The 22,743-nt window shown below is 51.0% G+C and overlaps 1 protein-coding gene across 3 annotated transcripts in view; it reads right to left on the reverse strand.

Annotated features, from left to right (window-relative positions):
- The window catches only part of PRKCB (protein kinase C beta), a 149,210-nt gene extending 126,760 nt beyond the window's left edge, over positions 1–22,450 (reverse strand). The window contains exons 1-2 of one of the 3 annotated variants that reach the window (XM_068908158.1): positions 22,237–22,450; positions 21,176–21,207 (exon numbers count right to left, since the gene is read on the reverse strand). In XM_068908158.1, coding sequence (XP_068764259.1) covers positions 21,176–21,207; positions 22,237–22,406 — 202 coding nt within the window. In that variant the 5' untranslated portion in view covers positions 22,407–22,450. Of the gene's footprint in view, positions 1–4,631; positions 4,657–21,175; positions 21,208–22,236 lie in introns of those variants that run through there. The other 2 variants (XM_068908157.1, XM_068908159.1) reach the window with 2 other exon arrangements.
- Positions 22,451–22,743: the final 293 nt, after the last annotated feature.

A 22,743-nucleotide genomic window follows, 5' to 3' on the forward strand; every position in this document is an offset into this window, starting at 1 on the left:
TGGGCAGAAGGGCACAGTAATCCCACAGAAGTGATCGACACCATATAGGGAAAGTTTTTATCTGGGCATAATGACACCACATGGGCTGAAACACAGATGAGCTTACTCCATGCCCAGGCTGGCCACCCTACAGAGTAGACTCCTGAGTCGGTTACATCCATGCAAATAAATTAAAAAAAACATTTTACACACATATGCATACACATATCACAGGCAAACACCTGAGCCTGTGGTTTGAGTCTTCACTTAAGCCTTTTGTCTGTTTCGAAGACTGCTCTACAAGGTTAAGGTATAAAAAGAGAAAATGAAAATTGAGGTTCTTAATATGACTCAGAGCATAACCACGTTGCAAGGTCCAAGCCTTCAGCCATCACAACCTAGAGCACAAATTTCCAGAGCTCCCACGTCACCTATCACAGTGGGAATGCGCTGATGGCATCAGAGGCGCGCAGCTGGACCACAGCTGAATTTTCAGTGTCTGGCCAAGGTCAGGTTGCTGTCGCACAAAGCACTGCTCAGCCCCACTTCAGCTAGTTTCACACTCCCGGTTCTTTGATATCACAGGGCTAAATATGAAGGCTCCAGCGTCTGGCGCTAGTACGCTCCAGACCGCACGGGACTGCAGGTCACTGGAAGGCAACAAGGCTTAACACCAGAAAGCCAAGCAAGGAACACGGAAAAGGGAAAAAGCCAGGTCATGGAGCACCTGGAAGGGCTGCAGTTAGTTGTACCTGGCGCTAAGAGCAAGGCCCTGCATCACACCCCGGAGCAGAGAGGAACATGAGCAACAAATGAACATTTTGCCGGTGCATCAAGTGGCCAACTGTCTTTCCCCCAGTAGCCCAAGAGCCGTAAGCAACAACATGCCACGTTCACACCTGTTGCTAGCTCTGAAGGCCCAGGCAAGTCCAAGTGCTGTTCATAGGGTCAGAGGGAAACTAGAGGGAGACAAAGCTTTTCCAGGCAAGCTAGGTAACAACTCGGTTTTGCTGATAGGCTTTTAAGCAAAGTGTAAGCAACTTATCCAAGGCTATTCTGGCAGAGATACTCACTGAATCCGAAGCTCTCTTCTAGTCCCGTTCTTTAACCTCTCTGCTAATAAGTTTCATTTCCCTACCAGCGAGGAAGAGTCATTTGCAGAAAGTTACACTATTATTTCCACGTTACTCCAATACAGCCCTACTTATGACACCTGGTGCCTGGGCCGGAGACTCTAAAACGCACTCAAGGAAAGGGCTGATGCCACTACGATTATCCTGCCAGGATTTGCCATGTGCTCCCCAGTTTGAAAGCGTCCCGCAAGACCTGTATGATAATTTCCAGTATCGCTACTAGATGAGGCCGCATAAAGGAGCCCCCAGACCAGCTATATGCCACAGCAGCTACGTCGGTACGTTCCCTGAGCGGACGGCATCGCCTTGTAACTGCTTTAAAGGCAGGACCTTTTATAAGTAATGACACTGACCAGAAAAAACAGAGAGAAAGCCGAGAATATTTCCCTCTCATAGGAGCTCTGCTTCCCCAGCGCAGCCCCCTATGCAAAATGTTATCAAAAAGAAGAATGAATCAACTTTCACTTCCTTTTGAGGTGAAAAGAGGGGGCCTAGCACCAAAGTTCAGTGAAAGGAGACAGGTTATCAAATCAGGCAGCACAGCAGGGAGACGCCGGGGAGCTGCCGGGACAGGCAGGGAGGCCAGAAAGGAACGGGCTGCGTCAGCCCTTGGGGACCCCCGTGCAAAGCGGCCCCGTGCCGTGCTGCTGAGGTCGTGCAACGAGGACGCGCAACAGGCGCAGCGGCGGCAGCCCGCGCCCCTGCTCGCAGGCGCTGCGTGCCGCGCGGGTTTACACCGCTGCCGCGGCGGCTCGGGACGACGCAGGTCAGCTAGCCAGGCCCCAGGGGACGGGAGCGCAGCAGGGCAAGGGGGGCACCCGGGCTCGCGCTCAGAGGAGACCCTGCTCCAACCAGCCCGTCCCGCCGGTTCTCGCCCCCAGCACACGCTTCGGGGCAGGGGCGTCTCCCTGCCGCCCCGCTGCCGGGGGAGCGGGCTGGAGCCTCGGGAGAGCGGGCAGATCAGGAGACAGCCTTAGCGCGGAACGAGCAGCATCCTGCATTTCTCCCTCAGCCCTTCCACGCAAAGCAGGGTAATTATCATGTCCTTTCTTCCCTCCTGCAAAGGCAGCTACGAGGCAATTGTGGGATGTTATCTGACAGCGCAGCTGAGACCTGGACCCCAGAAGGGCGGACGTGAAAGCTGCATCACGAGCTCTAGACGGCGCGCAGCACCCCGTAACAGCGGAGCGGCTGTAATCCTGCAGAGCCGCACACAGAGCCCAGAGCTTCCAGACAAGTTTGCTTAAACACAGCTTGCTCAATTTCATGCACTGGCTTTTAATAATCCAGCTCTGCTGTCTAAGCAGGCTCTTGTCATCTGCTGCAACTGTCCTTAAAAAGCAGCAGCCGGGCAGCAGGTCACCCCCTCCGGCCGGGCCCTCGGCAGCGCTCCCACGCGAGCGCCTGCCGCTCCCACCCACCCGGGCCGGAGATTAACAACTTCAACAACAAACAAAACAAAAGGCGTGATTTTCAGGCATCTCAAGCTGTCGCCTTCCACAGCTATTTAAACACGAGCGTGCGAGGGTGTCCCGTGCACAAGCGCCTCTCCCAGCAGCAGCGGCGGCAGCAGCACACGCGGCAGTGCAGATGTTCCCGCTGCAGGGTGCGAGCGGCTTCCGGCAGCTGTCGCTGCCGCCCGAAGGGCCCGCGGCGCCGTCGGCAGCGCCGAGCCACAAGCCTTCTCAGTTAAGCTGCTCGTTTCTGTGTAATAGCTTGGCAGCTCATATGCAGCAGGGCCCGGACACCAAACAGAACCTAAATAGGACAAGAGCTGCGTGTGTAATAACCCCACCAAACGGGAACAGCTGTCCTGATAGGCAGCACCCTCCAGAAGGCCACTGCAGAGCAATTAGGAGCCCAATGGTCTCCAGAGCGATGGAAACACGAGATACAACTCCTTTATTAGGCACTTACTAGAGGAAAGACTCATCAAAACCAATAGGCAATAAACAGAAATTTAAATATGAACATAGGGGGGGCTACTTACACACACCTCTATCTTAAAAAAAAACATACAATTATGCAGCCACTGCCCCAGCGTTTCCACCACGCAGGCACGCGCTTGTGAACTCTTCCACGTTTCAGGGTCATTCACTAGCCTGGAAATTTTGTGAAGAATCAGTGTTAAAAGAAACTGCTTGACCCTAGCCCTCCTGAGGGCTCAGTTTTGGCCTTGTTAATAATGGATGGGTAATAATAGCCCCTCCAAAAAATCAAGGGATGTTCTAGTAATTAGAAGTTCACAGTCTTGAAAGTGACAGTCTCAAAGCACATCCCTGTGGAATAAAGATATACACACTTCAGGTCTGGCTAGAGACAATCAGCATTTTTCAATTGCTAACTGTCATTCCTAAAGCCAAAAGCTTTAGCACCCCATACAACTCAGCAGTGAGCTGACAGCTATTATTTTAGGAGTCTCCATATGGACCCACTGCAGCATCTTGCAGCTCTAATTTAGGGCACAGGATGGCTTGGCGTGGATGGTTACGTTTCCATGCCACAGGTCCATTAAACAATGGAGCACTTTCTAGCCAGCTTTGCAGCAGCACAGCGTTGCAAGAGCTCTGAACTCTGCGCGTCCCGCTTATTAAACACAAGTGGTTGCAGAAGAAAACAAAAACACTGTCTAAGAACATAGGCCTCAAAAGCATAGTCCAGGGGTTAGTTTCTGTAGAGAGAGGGGAAAAACGTACTCGCCTTTGTGCTGCTGAGGGGTGTTGGCTTGACCGTACTGGGAGCCACCCTTCAGCGACCACACCGGGACAATGGGTGCTCTTACAGGAGGAAAGGGTGCTTCTCGCTCCAAAGATGAGGCTTGCGCAGTCACAGGCGTCTCCCATCCCGAGCACAAGACATGCAAGAGAAAGGGCACTGCCACCACACAACACCGCCTGTTTTCAAACAAAACCCACTGTTCGGTGGAAGCAACGCCCTGTAACTTTCCGCGCACCTCGTCCTCCTGCCTCAGCCACACACGTGCTCCCCTGGTGCTGCCGAGGCACGTCCGCCGCGGCGAGAGACGCCACCGAGCAGACTGGCACCTTTGAGTACGTAGTATCCTGAGAGCCTGGAGAGCCATTCTGCCATACGTGTGTTCACGTGCAACGCAGAGATGCGGTATGTGGACACAACCACAGCTCTGAAAGCAGCAGATACCTCTCAGCTGGGAGTGCCCCTGGACAGGCGCACTTCAGACATCCTACAACAAGCAAGTAGGTCAGTAAGGGACAAGCATCACTGCCATTTGGTTTTGAGAAGGAATTCTCCTCCAAAGAGAGCAGTGGCTACTCAGGCAACCAAACACCTCCAAGGAAGCAGAGGATCCCTCAGCAGCAGCACTGTCAAATCCAGCCAGACATCTGAGCAGACAAGTGGTACAACATCGCTGTCTTCAGACAGCAGTGCTGAGCACCAAGCAGTTCAGTCTTGCCCTCCACTGAACACGCTAGCCTGAGGAGAAGAGAGGCACAGGCAGAGCCAGGCAGGACCAGTCACATCAGGACCTCTGTCACTCACCCGTCTGCATGATTCACACATCAGGCATTTCTCTGTCTGCACCCAGGCTTGCTCTGCTTCTGCAGACGTCCACCTGGCCCAGCAGGAAGGCTGCCTCCAGATGCAAGGTTGTGAGACTGTGCCTGTAAGCAGGAGGTGCTGAGATGCTATAAGGACCATGTTCTGATTCTGCTGCCAACCAACCAGTTAGCGCGTTTGCTGGCTCTGTGGAGGCCACAGGTGGAAAGGAGCACAGCTCTCCATTCCCTTCTCCCCCATTGATTTCTTCACTAACCAGCCAACAGCACCATTTCCAAGTGTTCCAGTGCTTGGGTGAGGAGGGTAAAACAACCTCCTGCCTCACAACCCTTTGCTTCCCCCTTCAGAAGTTACCAGATCAGCCACATTATTTTGAACCATCTCTACATGCTGACATACCACTGGTTACTCACATGATTTTCCTCTTGCTTTTTAAAGAAGTATTCTTGTTTCACTCTGACATGGTGGAAGAAAAATTACACCCAATCAGCCTGCGATAAGGGAGGAACTTGCTGCAGAACCGTACAGTCTGAAGCACACAGCAACCAAGGCACCAGATTCAGGAATAAGATAAGTCTGTATACCCCAGAGCTAGGAAGAGGCCCCAGTTGCTGCCAGACATAGCCTATTTGCAGGGTTACACCAGTGTACAGGGACTGAGTGGAGGGAGGTGTTACCCATCCAGTCTGGAAAAGGAACACTCCTTTCAAATTCCTGTGGTCTGGAACCTGGAAAAGGTCCAGAAAGGGGCAAGAAAAAGGATCAAAGATATGAAATTGCATATGGGGAACTACTGAGTGCGTAAAACCCTTCAACCTGAAGGAGGGACAACTTGGGGAGACCAAGATAAAGCCTACAAAAGCATGCCTGGCATGAAGGGGGCAGTGAGACTGACAGTTTCCCGTCTCTTCCAACGCAAGAGCTAGAGGCCATCAAACGAAGCTATTGACAGCAAGGCCCAAAAGCAAACAAAAGCTGGCCATTGCTCAGGCTATGGGAGACCCAGAGAACTCCTTGTTCATGCACGTTACCTGTGCAGACTTCGGGTCAGGTAGGTAGCACAGTCAAGCCATGAGTAGCATCAAGACACCAAAACTCAAGCTATGTTGTATAAAGTTCATTTTACTGACTCTAAAGTGAAGTATCTGAAAGGCAATTCATAAGTAACTATTGAATTCAGTATTCCTTTACAAGACTTGCAGCCTTATAATTTCTGCAATTAGAAAGGGAGTTCTTCTGCAGTGATCTAAAATAGAAGTTTTTGTCATAAATTACTAGCTTTCACTCCCTTCATACCTGAGCTTAAACTGAAACTTAAATGGAAATTTACAGGAGAACTAGAAAGTGAGTCAGTCTGCCCTTCACAACAGTTCATTTATTCCCATCCCCTTGGACTCGGTTAATAGTAACACCAGAGAAAATAAGTTTCTTCAAAATTTCCAAAACCCAGAACCGGGGGAGTTAATTCTGAAAAGAAACTTGTCTGTATCTTTGACCCATCCGCAACACCTGCAGGAAGAATCGCCGGCCAGAGCCGCTTTGCTCTGATTTCTGTTCCTGTTCAGTCAGCCACCCCAAGAGGCAGGGATGTCCTCCAGCTCTGTCCTACGCTGTTCAAGACACTTTCCCATCTAATGTCAAGGAGGTATAGTCAGCACACTGTGTCACACGGCTATTACCCCGTTTTTCCTACCCACACAAGGCAATGAGTCCTGTACTAGCTTGGGGAAATGGTTAAGACAGATCTAAAATATAAACATCTTGCCTAGCAATTTTGTTACTCGGGCCAAACTGTAGCCTTGCTGAAGGTAAACTTTGTCTTTTAAAGTTTGCCACACTGTGAGGCAAAAACGGCTGGGATTTAACTTGTGTTTGGGACAGGAACTGCAATCACTTGCAGCTAAGCTTTAGCAGATATTCAAAGGGGGAAAAAAATCATTCAGTAACACAGATTAGAAAGATCCTTTCAAAAAGTTTCCCAAGCAAGCTGAAGAGCTCGTCAGGAGAAAAACCAGCCTCGGGTTCCCAAAAGCCCATCTGAGCAGAGAGTCCCCAGGAGAGCCTGCAACCCCCCTGCTGAGTCCTGCCGAGGAGCGGGCAACACCTCGCTGCAGGGGCAGCCGGTTCTGTCCTACAACCATCTGCTCTCACGTAAACCCCTGGTGATAAAGCAATGGCCTTCAAATACTGAACGTGTGGAGAGTGAGCTGGCGGTCCTCATCTGTTGGGTAATACAGATGCAGGAAGTCCGGAGCAACATCCAGTCCACAGTTACGGAGGCTCTCCCTCTTTTTGTGCTGGCTATGCTCAGCATTGGCTTGTGCAAGTTGACAACAGAAGCAGAAACAAAAGTTTGGAGAATGTGTTTCAAAGTGACTTATTTTCAAGCAGCAGCAGAATGGAGATTGAGAAAACATGCTGCAAAGCCTCCCATGCAGATACATGTCTCCCGAGTATTCAGGTCAATAGAGGGACTGCTGTTAGATACAAAAAAAAAAAAAAAATCCTTTTAGGTATCTAATAAGGGAAAATTTAATTCTGCTGCAATGTTAAGAAAAGCAAGCCATTTTTCATACAGTATTTGATGACAGTTCTTGTCCCCAACTGGCAGACAAGTATTCTCTTCCCTTACAGCAGAGTTAGGGCAGCAAAACATAAAAGAACTCAAATTCTAAACTATTTTGCATTAAAACAGATATTCATACAGTTCAGGGAAGGAAGAAATTTGAACTGTATAGTTCGAAGTTACTTTAGAAAGAGTAAATGTCTACAAGGATTGAGTACTCAACACAAATGCAAATCACCATAATGGTTTCCCAAGCAAATGAGCTATTGTTACATCTTTTCCAGTCCAGCAGCATCTTACGCTGAAGATCTAATAGCAGCCCTACTGAGCAGCAGCTAATTAAAGCCCTCCCTCCTGCCAAAACCCCAGATTCAGAGTCTCTAAATGACCCACTAAGTGAGACTTTTTCTACTTTTTCTACCTCAAAAGCCCTAGGAGACACTAGGTCACCAAAGATGTGCTTTTACCACTGCACACAGCTGTACATTTGCCCATACTCTACCCAGTGATGGTGTCTAGGTGGCCAGGTTAGAGAGGAAACCTGGACTGGTACCTCCCGCTGCTGCCCTTAGCTATGTGACACAAAAGCGCAGGTTCAAAGACATCTCTCAAACCAGTATCGCACCATCTTCAGCTTTCCCCAAACGCCCAGCAGAGGCTGTGGACAGCGCAGACACCTCTCCCAGGTGCAGAGCTTCTGCCTGCTCCCTGCCCAGCCCACCCATCTGCATAGACTTCGCCGCAGGTCTGAGACTCTTCTGCAGGCCTGCTCCCCCGCTCCCTACATGGGGCGGCCCTGGAATCGGTGCCAGCCCATGGGCACCCCCAGCACATCCTGCCCGGGCGCTGCCGGCACGCATGCCCTGGCTCCCTTAGGGTCCCCTCCACCCCTCCTCCACAGAGGAGCAGGGTGCCAGCTCACTCACCCACCCTGAGAAGGGTGACCAACTCCCCATCCTTGTGCATCGCCTCCAGGCCATGCACAAAGCGGAGCCACATGGTCAGGGAGCCCCTTCCTTCCTCAAAGGACAGGGGAAGCCAACCGCAGAGCCACTTCCTGCCAGGCTCTCCGTTTCTGCTTTCCTCTCTCCAGCTGTCCTTACAGCTGCACCCATCAGGGTCGGCCCTCGAGGCACACGCTCCCCAGGCTGACGCGCATCCTTCAGCCTGCCCTACTGCACGGGGGCAAGGAGCAGCTCCGGGGGCCTGGAAGGACTCAGGAGATGAGGCACAGCCTCAGCAAACTCCGCGGTGAGATGCCCAGAAGCAAGAACTTCACTTCTTTCAGCACGAGCGCTCTCCTCCCACTAAGCAGTCACTGTGGAGGACGTCAGGGCTGCAGTGCAGGACGCCGGCTTGCTCCCTTTGACTCAGGGTCACGTCCCCAGGCTGCATTTTATCTCAAGGAGATAACACGATGGTAGAAGGCTTCTGGGACAAAGAAGCGCCAGTCTCCGAGGCGGAGAGCTCGCAGGAGGAGCTGCCAGGCCGCAGAGGTGCGGACCCTCATGTCTGCGGCAGGGAAACCGCCCAGAAGCATACCCTGAAAGTCAGCTCCGCTGCCATGAGCATCGCTGTTTTACTCACAAGAATAACTCACTACTGTTGGAGAACTGCAAGCCTCATTTCCACAAGACTTTGGCCCTGAGGCCAAGACAAACAAATAAAACAAATTTGGAAGTTAATGGACTGAGCTATTAGAGGCGGCACTTCGGCGCGTGACCACACAAACATGAATTAGTTCTATTTTACACCAATTCCTAGAGCAGAAACAGAAAAACAGCAGAATCTTCTGTGGCCCGCAGTGGGGAAAAATCGGGGGGGGGAAGCGGTCTGCTCTGGTCCTTTACTGCCCTCACACAGAGCTGTCCCTCTCACCAGCCCTACGATTCTCAGTACAGCTCTCCGCTCTCAATTACAGCTATTGCATGAGACCACTTAGCTCTATCAGTCCAGAGAGAGCCAGTTATTCCATCAAACTCTTCAGAAACTAATTGAACATGGAGTAGTTGACAATCTTTCCCTTAAAAGCTGTTTTCGTGAAGAAGCCCTTGCAAAGGTTGAAGCAGGCAAGGATAAAATTAAGCTTGTAACAAAGTTAATCTCAATAATGACGACATAGCAAAGGTTGTTCCACAGTAAAAACGGCTTCTCGAGCTCGACACCAGTCTATAAATAACAGTTTGGAGGATTATTTCAAGCTGTGCATAAATCTTCCATCACTATGGGAAAGGGGACAACGTACTGACTTAGCCTGAAGGCACCAGAGCGATAGCAACCGCCGGAGACACCGCGGCTCAAGCACCGAACCCACCGAGCCCCGCAGAGACCACGCCGCCCCTCCTGAGAGCTCGCTGGCGCGACTGCAGCTTCGCTTTCTGCTGCGCGGTGGGGAAGACCCAGCGCCCTCAGGAGAGGCCGGGGAAGCAGGTTGTGCCATTTCTATTGCTTTGTTCATCTTTCTCTTCTTGGCTAGGTTAATGGCAAGTTACGGAGTATTTCTAAATCTTTTTCCCCAAACTAAGTTAAAGCAAAAGTATCTAGTGTAAAAAAACAATAAGAATTAAAAAACCACTCTGCCTCTTCGGGGTAGGCACAATATTAACAACCTGGACAAGCACCATCATTTTGCTTACAAGGCAAGTGTAACGGTCCCTGCCAAGTAAAACACCAGGATGTAATGAACTCTGAATCAGCCTCTCTCCAAACCATTGCACTCATGAAGGCAACAGATCTTGAGACATGGTAAATAATGACTTTGCACTGCGTCAGGAGCTAATCCACTCAGTGATGCAAATTAAATTCGTGGGCCACTTCCCCCTCACTCCAGCTTCTTACTGATATTACAAAACAATGCTAGTACCGACTCCCCTGACTTCATAGCTTTGTCACCGAACAAAGTTACATTGAGCCATTCACAAAAGCCAGGAAGACTTTCACTTCTCTTCACAGCCTCTCTTTTTCATCATTCTTCTATAATTGGAAATCATGAAAATGCATTTGTTCATGTGCATTAAATGTGCTTGCTGTTCAGTCCATCAGAATAAAGGTGTTTAGCTGTTCCCTCCAAAGGTGAAGCTATTGCTGTGACATCATTTCACGTGGCAGCAGAGGCCGACAAGGAATCGACCAGCATGATCAGGTAAAACGCACCAGCGCCAGGGATTAGGAGCAAGAGGAGCGTTTGAAGGCTGTGATCCCGGCACGGGAATCTTTATTAGCCTCCCTGTCGCTGGCCACCTATTGAATTCAGGCAGACCACGTCAGAAGGCAAGAGACAGGGCTACGGAAAACCAAGGTTTTTAAATATGATGCTCAACTAATAGCAAACAGATATAGCTGTGCCAAGCAACTAGCTGTTTCCGTTACTCTTTAGGGAACGCACATACTTAAACTCGCCCTGTGCTCTCGGTACACGTCTCCGCTGAGCCTGGCTGCACGGGTAACTACGAGCCCTGCTCCAGCCCAATCGCTCCCACGACTTACCTGCAGAGCCCCCAGTTTCCCCCCATTTCCCTATCCACCCCAGCACCCCAAAATTCACCTCTTCTGTATCCTGCTTGGAGCTAGTACTATTTTCTTGCTTAGAAGATGGTTGAGAACTCACCACTTCCACCCAAAGAGGAAAGTTCACAAGCAGTCAGACTCCCTGGAAAAGCACAGACTGAGCCGGACACACAAGAGCCAACGTAACCGGACGCATGCTGCAACGCACCTCGGGGTAACAAGCCCAGTAACTTGCACGCACGATAGCCTATGGCTGCTGGGTCTTCTGGCAGCGCTGCCTGTGCAGTTCGCATCGGCAATAAGTATATTCTGTTTGTAGTATTTAAGCAAGATGCATAAATCTGGCACAAAAGCAAGATTTAAAAACAGAAGCAAGTCATTTAAAATGGAGATGTAGCTCAAATGCGTTAGATACTCAACATTTGATGCAGGAAGTGCCACTTCAGCCGCAGCAGGAAGGATTTAGCCACGGTGGCACGTGCGAGCACAGAAATTAAATTCCAAAAACAGGAGGTTAATAAGGTTACAGGTGTTCACCCGAGAGCACTTGTTAGAGCTGCGTTTTCTACACGATGGGAAAAGCAGGACAGCTATAAACAGCTGGGGAAGTCAGCCCAAATCCCTCAAAAGCAAACAGTTCGAGCAGAGCCACGATTATGCCTCAGGTCAACTATGAGCCACAAAGAATTGGCCAGACAACATACGCGGTTTCTGACCACACACGCTACGCGCATCAGCTTGCGAGTAACCCCCTCTCAGCTAACGCGTGCCAGCGGATACGCTGTGCAGGCAACTGAAGCACGCAGGGGCAGCAGCAAGGGAAAGAATCCCGTATTTCTTCAGAGCGTTTATCAACACATAACAGGAGAGTAACTATTGTTACACCCAAGCCTGCCCAGCTTTGGAAAGTTACCAAAAAAAGAGGCACTTTGTACACAAGACTAGAAAGTAACTGGCTTCCATAACTCAAGGAAGAGTAACCTCTTCTCTGGAAGAGGACGATGAGCCCTCTTCCACTTCGTGCTGAGTGCTAAACTGCAGATGACGCGGCTGCAGGGGAACTGTCCTGAAGTGATTTATGCATTGCAGATCAGCATGCAGCCAACAGACAATACCCATCGCTGCCAGGAGATCCAGAGCTGAACAACACTGGCAGCGTGCAGCCTAATCTGCACAGTGGAGCTGCAAGAATACATCTGCCATGGTTTCACAAAATGCATTTCCTTTTAAAGGGAAATGGGATCCGTTGCTGGAAGCAATGGCGCAAGTTGAGTTACTGTAGGAAGTGTGACCCCCATAAGGATTGGTCTTGCCTCCTCCCATATCTACTAAGAGTTAAATAATCCTCAAGAGGAAAAGAAGGACTATTGCTTTCAAGTTATCGGTTTATTTAATTATACCGAATTCAGGTGGCCTGCTCGTAAGGAGAACGTTTTTGTTTATTTTATTTTCCCCAAAGGAGGCTGGTCTGACAGCAGGACTAATAAACCACTCGCAGCCTATACTGAGGTAATCAGAAAAGAGAGGATGGAGTTCCAACAAGAGTCACAGCCCATGGAGATCCTCCTCTCCTCAAGGCATGCCCCACGTCAGCCCCCTGCAGCTGAAACACACACAGGGCTGTGCCCCTCTCCAGTGCCGGGCATCCCGCTGACTCCTGCTGCTCCCCCGAGAAAGCAAAGGGTTTTTGCTCATTCTCCCCTTCTCCCGACACGCACTGTGGGCTACAAACTTGCAGGAATGCTTTTTACGGGACAGAAGCTGTTCTAGGAGGCAACGGCCTCTGAGCATCACATCGTGCATGGCACTGACCACCACCAGGACCCAAGCCAAGCGCGTGACCTCAAAACAGGAGAGCGCTCCTTGGCTGGAGTCACCTCTTCACTTCAGCTATGTCAGTCAAGTCCTGAGCACTTGCACAATGAGCAAGCATTCAGGCTCTTCAGCACAGGAAAGTCAGTTTTGATTCAACTCCCCCATTTAGCTCTCGACAGTCACTGCTGGAAACTGCAGCAGTAGCTTGCTGCAGTCTAAGCTGTTTGCTGCCCATCAGGGCTCAGCTCTTTGGGATGAGACACGATGGAGTGGGCTGACTAAACCCCCTGGGGAGAGGCCCCACGGCTACTTCTCTGCGTGGTGCCTGAGGAGCCCTTACCGCTCCGGTAAACGCAGCCAAGCACTTGACTGCTTGTGCCCTTGCACAGCATCGAGCGCGCCGGCGAGCAGCGCACAGCTCACTGGCCGGGAACACTGCCTTCCCGGGAAGAGCTACTTGTGGGAATTGCTTTTGTTTAACGCAAAGAATTTGGCTGCTGCAGAGCACCACACAACTGAAGCTTTCTTCCTCTCCCTCCAACCCCTCCCATGGCTTTCGTGGAAAACTGACTCCTCGCTGACAGCTATTCCAGCCTGGCAGGACAGGGCCAGCCGGAGTCAAGTCACCCCCCACCCCCACTTTCTTTCCTGGGTATATAGACAATAGTCCCAGTGTTCGGGAAACACTCCCCAACATTAGCTCCGATGGGACTGAACAGCTTTGGGGAGAATTTCATCTTCATTCATTGGGTCCTTGTTCGGAGGACAACATTTACTGAATCCATTTTACATCTTTGTCAGTAATCTAGCCCCTCTCCCCCCGCCCACCCCCCATCTGCTTTGCCCCAGGGGCTCCTAGCCAAGCTACAGCAATCCCCAACACCCACCAACCCCGGCTGGGTAGATCATGGGATGGGGGAAGCGGTCTCGAGCTGGCACGCTCTTTCCTGCCTCCCCTGAGGCAAACCACTCCCATGGCTTGGAGGTAGGGAAGCAGCAGCCCACAGACATTCCCTCCCCGAGGCGACGGTGAAACCTAAGGGATAATCCTCACTCCTTACTGCACGTGTGCCTAGACACCCTAGCCCCATCTCTCCATTGGGGTACAACATTTGAGCGCAATACTCGAATTCTGAACAGTCACGGCAAGGTTCCCACTCTGAGGGATACAATAGCTTTGGCTCCAGCAAGAGTTTCTGCTAACACTCAAGGCACAGGATTATGCTGACACGCAGGACGAACAAGTAATCTGCCTCACTTTGTTTATTACAGCGTCGCCTGCAGAACGCAGAGGGTCTGTGGAGCGCTCCGTGCTCTCCTCCCTCTTCCCTTTGCCCAGCTATCAGAGATGAGGGGCACACCAGTCGTAGGCGATGCAAAGGATACTGGTGACTGCAATGCACAGGACAACTTGAGAACGCAGTGGAAGGAGTCCTGCTGTTGTGGTTGTTTCTGTTGCCTTTGTTAGGAGCAAGCCCTGTGCAAATCTGCCTTATATTTGCGACTCTTGAACAAAACGAGGAACACACTGCCCGAAAGACCTACAGTTACGCCTCTCCTACAGAGAGCTTGTTACTCACCTTTTCTAAATGGCTCTAATTTATGGACTTTCAGAATAATGATTCATGAAGCAGGCCTGGAGGAATTATTCGCGCAGCACTTCAAACACCCTCCACTGTTGTTTTGCGTTGTCCTTCATGCTGGAGCCTTATCACACGCATAGGAAGGCTACCAGCCCACGGCCAGGCTCTGGCAGGTCCAGAGCTCTGTTTATGTTCATGTGCAGCACTAATCCTCTGCACAGCTGGCTTTTGCAGGAAAAATCCACCCAAACATTTCTCTTGGGCAAAATCCCATCCCACCCACCGTCATATCCCTTCTCATTACCACGCACATTCGAATCAGAACAGGAGACAGCACTTTAACATTTCCCTTCTGATTTTACACTTTTTAATTACGTGCTCCAAGTAGTTCTGCCCTGAACTACATTAGGGGCACAGTTAGAAGTTAATTTCTTAGTCACAGTGATCATACGACTTATTTACTGACAAATCCAAAGGAGGACTGGATAACATTGATGAACGTTTCAAGCATTTGTACAGATTTTTGCCTTTTCAAATGCACTCAGAGGAGTGACGAGCTATGCTGGTCAGTTGGGGGAAGGACAGCAACACACCAGACAGGCTACTGGAACTCCTCTAGCCGGAGTTTCTAGGTAAACTGCAGTAAGTTAACAGAATTCAGGCCAGATTTTAAGAGATTCAAACCCATCTCCTGTTTTGCACTAGAAATCTGCACGGCCTTGTTCTGTCTTGCAGCCCCAGCACCTTCCACCAGAGCTGAGAAAGGCAAGTGTGCAGCCACAAATCAGACTGCAAAGACAAGGGCCAAGGTAGGCATGACCAGATCTGCTGCGCTGGAAGTCAGATGCCTGTGGTCACAGCAGCACGGAGCCTACGGTATATTGGCACAGCCTCACTGCCTCCAGCATCCATGCTAACTAGTTTAAAACATGATCCGAAGGCTTGTCCCTCACAGCAGCGCAGATGCACCCACTCATCAGGCACCCAGGACTGCTAGGTGCAAAACTGCAAGGAGAATACAAGTGTGGCCTGCCCTATGTTCTAGCATGTGTTTGGAAGAGCGGTCTTTCCAGGACTGGCCACAGCAGTGGTCAACATGAGCCCCGGAGCAAGGATCCAACTACTGCCCCTGTGCAGCCAGCCGTGTGCTCACGGCCACCACCCAGGTGCCAGGCCCCCTTTGCGCAGGGTCCTGAGCCACACCGCTGGAGAAGGAAGGATACAAACCTGTTGCTCACGTAAGGATGCCCTGCACATCCTTCCAGGAGCCCTGGGTGCAATAAGCATTTGCAGGACTGCGTGCAACTTCAGTCAAACATCCCTACTCTCAATTAGCATGCATCCAGAAAAGCCTGTATCATTTGCTCAAAGGTCTCCTTAGGGACAGCCCAGGCATTAAATTTCACTGGAAGGCTCGATAACTTGAGAATAATAATCACAGAGGCTCAGCTACTGGGGTGGTTTAGACTCTGCAAGGGAGCCACGAACGACAGACACCAGCGAGACTCGCCGGACGCCCACCTGCTGCCCCCACGGCGCAGGAGCCCCGCGAGGGGCCAGCCCGGAGACTCACCTTTCCCAGCTTCCTATTTCTGACACCGGCCAGCAACACACACCAGCGGAAGGAAGCAGACCACTCAGTTATCACAGTCTAAGATCATTTTCGCATGGCAGCTATCACAGGAGATAAGAAAAATCTACCAAGCTAATTGCAAAGGGGGAGGGGAAAGAAAAACCACTTCCACCAAGAAACCTAAGTGGACTGTTCTGCACTGTAAGGAGATACTAACAGGGTTTAACATATCAAGTGATCCGTGCTAAACCCAATAGCCACAGACCCTACGCAGCGAAAGGCTGCTGCAATTTCAGATTTCCTTCCAAAGCATACCTCCTTCCTCAATTGCTTGTCTGAATTCCTAGCATTAGAGCAGGAAAGAGCAGCATTAGGGCAACCATCTCAGGCTACAGGCTTTAAAACTGATCTCTGAAGGAGACAACCGTTTGGCCAAAACAAAGGGGCACATCTTCCCATTTTCCCTGTCAGCTCTTTTTATTCATAATTCTGCAGAACCACAGGCCATCTGCTGCAGCGAGCAGGGGACCAGACCGACTTCCCCTTTCTATTTCTACCTGCTCCCCTGCACTACCACTGGCAGCCAAAGAATCAGGTTCCTCATGCCCAGAGACTTCACTGTGAGAATACTGAGGATTGTATTACCACTGCAAGGCACACAAAAATTCTCCAAAATTATGTTTCCAATTTCTGCAGCATTATATAATTAGCATCATTTGTGTTGCAAAAGTAATTGCAGTAACATTTTTAATTAGTCTATTTGAACACTAACATTTCTCCAGTGTGCATAATATGTTGACACTAAATTACTGGGTTTGAGGCAACTCTGAATGATTGGAGTTTGTTTTGCTTTTGTTTCTCACTTGCTTAATACAGTCAATAAAGACGCACATTGAAAGCCTGCATGGAGTTAATGGCGACAAACAAAACAACCTAGCATCAGTACGAGCTGCAACTTAAGAGACCAGAACTGCTATGGGTTTCACTTCCGTCTGGAGGGCAGCGAAGAGGTGGGGGAAGGAAGGGTGGGTTTTGAAGGCAGATAGTGAGAGAGAAATACTTGCTTAAAAGGTAAGTCCTGCCTGACGTTCTCTAGCTGCTTAGTTTTTTTTTTTCCCCCTACATAAAACATTGAAATGAAAACACAAAACAATTGAGTAGGCTGGATTTGGAGGGGAGGAAGAAAACCTGGAAGAGGGAAGTATATTTTTGTATGAAGTTTAGAAAAGAGAAGTGTTTGAAGAGTATCCTTGCTTACCCAGTCATAACTAGGGATAAGAGGCAAACATTTTTCCCAGAAAAGTTACTGCACAAGATCTAAGCATCTGTTATTAAATGGCGTTTTTCTCTCCCCCTCTCTCTCTCAAGGAATCAAGATTCTTCTTTCCAAGATCTTTTCTAATTACTCTGTACACGTGAAAGCAGTAACAGATGCAAGTTATTTTTTGCTCATCAGTGAGAATCATGTTACATGGCTCTTCACCTCTAGGTGAGCATTTCTTCCCTCTCTGCTCTTCCCAAATTCTTAAAATGAAAATGCAGCCCAGCAGCTGCAATGGTGATTCCAGGTTAAGTAAATTTGGTTCTCAGAGCATGCACCCTCATCACAAAACCTGTAACGCAACCAATACCCTGATCGGCGGTATCAGCAAGGAGACCAACCGCTGTACAGACAATAGGAGAAAGATACCCCAAGGATGGCACGTAGGGAGTATTAGAAGAAAAGAGAGAAAGCTGTCAGCTCCCAGAATCTGCACATGCTGAGAATAAGACATAAGAACGTCATTCTCTCGGGCTTTTGAACTAGTTCGTTTTCCTTTATCATTCTTAAAGCTCTACTTAGGAGAATTGAGACAGCAAAGCCATCAGCCACAATTTAAAGGCCACATATCATTCTTTCATGACAGTCTGCTGATAACAAGATGCTTCTCTCCCTCCTCACATTTTCCCTGGTAATGGCATCAGGCAGATGGACCTCAAAATCCAGGAAGGAAGAAGGGCAGACGAGAGATACCCCTTTCTCTTTGTTATATGGGAGGTCACACCACAGCTTGCATACCTTTCAGTTATGATAGATCATTAGAACATAGCCAGAAAACCCCATCTGCAACTCCGGCTGACATGCGGCCAGGGCATGTCGAGCTTCCTCCCAAAACGGGTTCACGTTTCTGGCAGCTCCAGGCACACCCACAGCACTCCAGTGAGATCCGCATCGTCTAACGCTGCTGCGCCTGACAGCGTATTGACATTATATTGTTCAGCAAGAATCTGCCCTGATCCTCAGGACAGCACGCACACAGACCTCCTGCCGCCCAGCGAGGAAATGCTTTCTCCCTTTAAGAAAGGCACTAGCCCAATAAGTTTTAAGATTTATACAAGGAAAAGAAGATTACCAAGCAGTTGAGTGGCATTTGTGGGATCCATTAGTATTTCAGGCTACAAAGAGTCAGTTCCTGCAAGCTTCCTACCAAAAGTCAAAAGTAATGAGCTAATTAACAATCTAATTATTGCAAATGTCCTAGAAAGAAATCAGGGCGTAAGTGAAAACCTACTTAAGCAAACATGGCAATAGGAAAAGCTCAGAAATGAGACAGGCATACGCTTTAGCTGCATTTCCAGGCATCTAAACAACAGAAATAAAATAGTTGGGGAAGTTGCTGAATTGAATCTGTATTCAATAAAGGCAGAGTTAAAAACTACAATCAACTGTAAATTGCTTGCAATAAACTTCTAGGAAAGAGAACTCCTATAGTCCTGAGGTTTTTTCGTAGATAGACTTATCAAATGCAATAACAGTCACAGAATAACATGTAGGGCACAACTCAAACAGCCTAACATTTGATGCCAGCGTAGCCTCATGAAATAGGATTCTTATACAGCATGACCAACTGGTGCAAAGGATCCCAGTTTAATAACTTGATCAAGTTTGAGAGAAGGCGTAATGCCATGCACGGTGCCAGGCCTGGCACTCCTAGTTCTTTCTCCTGCCATAAAAGAAATGACATCCCTCCTGGAGCTTTCCTTGGGTAGCTGTGATTTCAAAGCAGATGGCACACACTAGCAAGTTATAGCTCATGCTTGACTTTCTAACCTGGAAACGTTCTACACAGAGACACCGTGTGCCTTCCATCATGGGATACCAACTGCAAGATGCTTCCGCGCTAATGAAGATCTCACCCACAGTTTAAGTTACAGCAATCTCACTGTTAAGAGTGCTTTACACCCAGAGATCTCAAAACCTCACAGAAGGGGACATATGTAAAAACCCACAGAAGGTCACTGATTTAGAAAGGTATTCAAGGTAAAACCAGTCTGCTCTACATACTGCAGCCTGCAAAATTTCAGGATGCTATTGTAATACAGAGTAAAGTGTTTTTCATGTTTGTAATACCAGAATAAGTTGGAAAGTGGTTTCTTTAAGGCAGAAATGTATATTATAGACTAGTCATACACCTTTGGAAACGTCACTGAGCACAGCATACTAACAGCAATCCTACTGGCGTTCCTTCAGCCTCTTAAAGGCTCCTACTTCAAGAAACGGCAGGATAGGATTGCTTTGTTTAATATGGGGAGGGGGGAGGTCTCTACCTTTGGAGGGCAATTGCCATGCATTAGCAAGTCTGAGACTATCCTTATGAGCCCCATTTACTGACCTCATATGGAAGACCGATTTAATATTAAAAACATTTAAAGTTAAACCTTGAAGCAAGTGCACAATTACAGGTTTGGACAATAGTTCTTAATGGCTTGAAGAAAAACTTTAAAAGGCTCAAATTATCTGATATTGAACACTATCGGTAAAACTGAGCAAAGCACTAGAAATTATACAGAAAGAGAGACCTCGCTCCACCAGCAGATGCTCCCAGATAGCCCTTTGCAGCACACTTCAAATTTCAGGGATGTTATATTTGTATAAACATGCCTGGCATGACGCTGAATGCGCCATAAGGAAATTCAAGAAACAAATGGCTGTACAAGAGGAAGACCTGCAACAAGAGACCTAAGCTACACAAAGCTCTCTTGAGTAACTGGATTAAACTGCCCATGTACAAAACTTCAGCACCTGCAGCAGGTACCAGGGACAACCATAACCTTGAACAACACCACTAAGACATGTTTTAGCTTTCACATCTGCTTTTTCTCTCTTTACCATCAGCCAAGGCCTTTAGCTGGAGGTTTGAGACAGGTGGTAGCGATTTGCTTCTGGTATTTTAAGGTATATTGTTAAGGCAGGTGGTAAGCGTTAGGGGTGAGTAGCAGCATGATTCAGAGATGATTTGATTGGACTGGATTTTACTGCCTGTAAGAGCATCTGCAGGGATGCTCCTGAGAGCGCCCAAGACAAGAATCGGTCCATCGCGACGTCTCAGCAGCGCCGCTGCGTCTCGGCCGCGGGAGCAACCCTCGAGCTGGCGCCTGCCCCAGATTCCAGGCGCAACGCGGGCAGGGTTAGCACCTGGAGACTTGGATCCTCTGCGACACCTCACAGCTCGAGTTTTGATTCTGTGCCACGCTATAATCCAATGGGGCTTGTTTTCTGGTTCAGATACAAGTGAAGTCTGCCAAGACTCACTGTTCTTCTGATACTACAGTTATACAGGGGTTTTATTCTCATGCAAAATGCCTCATCTTGGGATTCGGCTACCCGCCAAAATGCAACTTTGCCCCAAATATTCTTAAGAGCAAAATTTCAGTGCCAGCAACTACAGGTGTCAGCCCTGACTGAATCTCAAGCCCAGACTTTAGGCTTACACAGGTGAGGCCTCCTCGTAGCTAGGATTAGCTATGCTGTCTGCAGCAGATGCAACCTACAGGGATAGGCTAGCCGAAAAAGTACTAAGCACCCAGATAAAGTCAGGTTAGCTCATCTTACTTTCACGAGGGCACATCATAAATCCCTAAAAAGCCCTTCCACAATAAAAACAAAGAATGCTGGCTGCAGAAGCTATTGCAACATATTTCGTTACAAAGCCTCGCTTTTCCCCAGCAACGCGACCAAGCCATTCAAGTTCTCCCAGACTGCGCACCAAGCCAACGTGTACCGTTTGCCATTAGAGCACATGTTTTCATATTAAGTACATCTAAAACAATAAACTTCCCTTTGCCTTTTTTGGGGTACTCATTTCAAGTCTTTGGCACTCATCTTTGGTGACAAAACCTGACCAGCAATCGGCTTAAGAGCACTGACCAGTCGCTTGGCTGGTTACAAAAATGACTAAGCTGCTTCCCTGGTTTGGGCAGGGCGATTCCCGTGCGGATGCCGACGGGATTCCTCTCCCTCGGCCGCAGCAGCGATGCTCCCGGCGGCGCCTGCCAGGCTGGGCTGGAAGCGTACGGAGACCGCGGGGGGTGCGGGGTTCGGGGCCTCGGGAGGTGGGGGCCAGGCTCTGCCCCCCACCCCGGCAGCACCAGGAGAGGGGCCGGAAGGGTGGCGATCCCGACCCGGCGGGGGGCAGCGCAGCCCCCCACGGCGTGCACTCACCTTGACACTGGAAGCCCTGCTTCCCGAAGCCCCTGCAGAGAGAGAGGCACGGCGTGAGCGTCCCCGTCCCTGTCCCCGCCACCGGACCCTGCCCAGCATCGTCCTGCCGCTGCCCAGGACAGGGTGCCTGGGGATGGCTGGGGCGGGGGGTCCTGTGCCGGGGCAGGCGGGGGGAACAGGGGCAGGCTGGGGGGAGGAAGAGGGGGGTCAGGAGATGCTGGGGGATCCCACAGGGCTGGGGGGGCCTATGCTGAGGAAGGCAAGGAAGAGGGGGGCCAGGAGATGCTGAGGAGGGGTCCCACAGGGCTGGGGGGGCTGTGCCAGGACAGGCTGGGTGGGGGGAAGGGAGCGGTCAGAGGATGCTGGGGGGTCCTGCTGGGCTGGGAGAGGGGCTGTGCCAGGGGAGAAGAGGAAGAGGAGGGCCAGGGGATGCTGGGGGGGGGTCCCATAAGGGCTAGGAGAGGGGCTGTGCCAGGAGAGGGGAGGAAGAGGGGGACCAGGGGATGCTGGGGGGGGGGGGAGGGTCACACAGGGCTGGGGGGGCTGTGCCAGGACAGGCTGGGTAGGGGGAAGGGAGCAGTCAGAGGATGCTGGGGGGTCGTGCAGGGCTGGGAGGGGGGGCTGTGCCAGGGAAGAGGAGGAAGAGGGGGGTCAGGGGATGCTGGGGGGGGGGTCCCATAAGGGCTGGGAGGGGAGCTGTGCCAGGGCAGGCTTGGTAGGAGGAAGGGGGGGGTCAGAGGATGCAGGGGGGGTACTGTGCCAGGGCAGGCTGGCCAGAGGGGAGGTCGGGGATGTGAGGGGGTCCCGTGGGGCTGGAGAGGGCTGTGCCAATACAGGCTGGCCAGAGGGGGAGATCAGGGCATGCAGGGGGGTCCCGCAGGGCTGGGGGGGGGGCTGTGCCGGGGCAGGCTAGCCAGAAGGGGGTCAGAGGATGCTGGGGGGGGGGCCCGCGGGACCGGGTCGGGGGGGAGGCGGTGTGTACCGAGGGCGACTGAAGAAGCCCCCGCGGGGGGGTGGGGGGGGGGGTGCCCGGGGGACCGCGGGGCCGGGGCGGCGCTCACCAGATGAAGTCGGTGCAGTGGCTGCAGAAGGTGGGCTGCTTGAAGAAGCGCGCCGTGAACTTGTGGTTCTTCACCTCGTGCACGTTCTTCTGCCGCAGGGCGCCCTTGCGGGCGAAGCGCACCGGGCCCTCCTCGCCCTCGGGGCCCGGCGCCGCCGGTGGCTCGGCCATGCTGCGCGCGGGCTCCCGAGCGCCGCCTCCGCCCGGTCCGGCCCGGCCCGGCCCGGCCCGGTTCGCTCCGCTCCGCTCCGCCCGCTGCAGCTGGCGCCGGTCTCGGGCTGCGCTCGGCACCTCTGGCTGCAGCTGGCAGCAGGCACCGACCCACACCCGCCGCGCCCCGCCCCCTCATCTACATAACGGCTCGGCCACGCCCCTTCATCTGCATAGGAGGCCCCGCCCCCTTTCCCCGCTCCTCTATGTGGCAGGCCCCGCCCCCTCCCTGCCGCGGCAGCGCGGGCCCCGCCCCCCACTCGCGCGGCTCGGTCCAAGCCCTGCCCACTCCCCCCCG

Source organism: Struthio camelus, chromosome 15 (assembly GCF_040807025.1).
Source record: "Struthio camelus isolate bStrCam1 chromosome 15, bStrCam1.hap1, whole genome shotgun sequence".
NCBI classification, from domain to species: domain Eukaryota; kingdom Metazoa; phylum Chordata; class Aves; order Struthioniformes; family Struthionidae; genus Struthio; species Struthio camelus.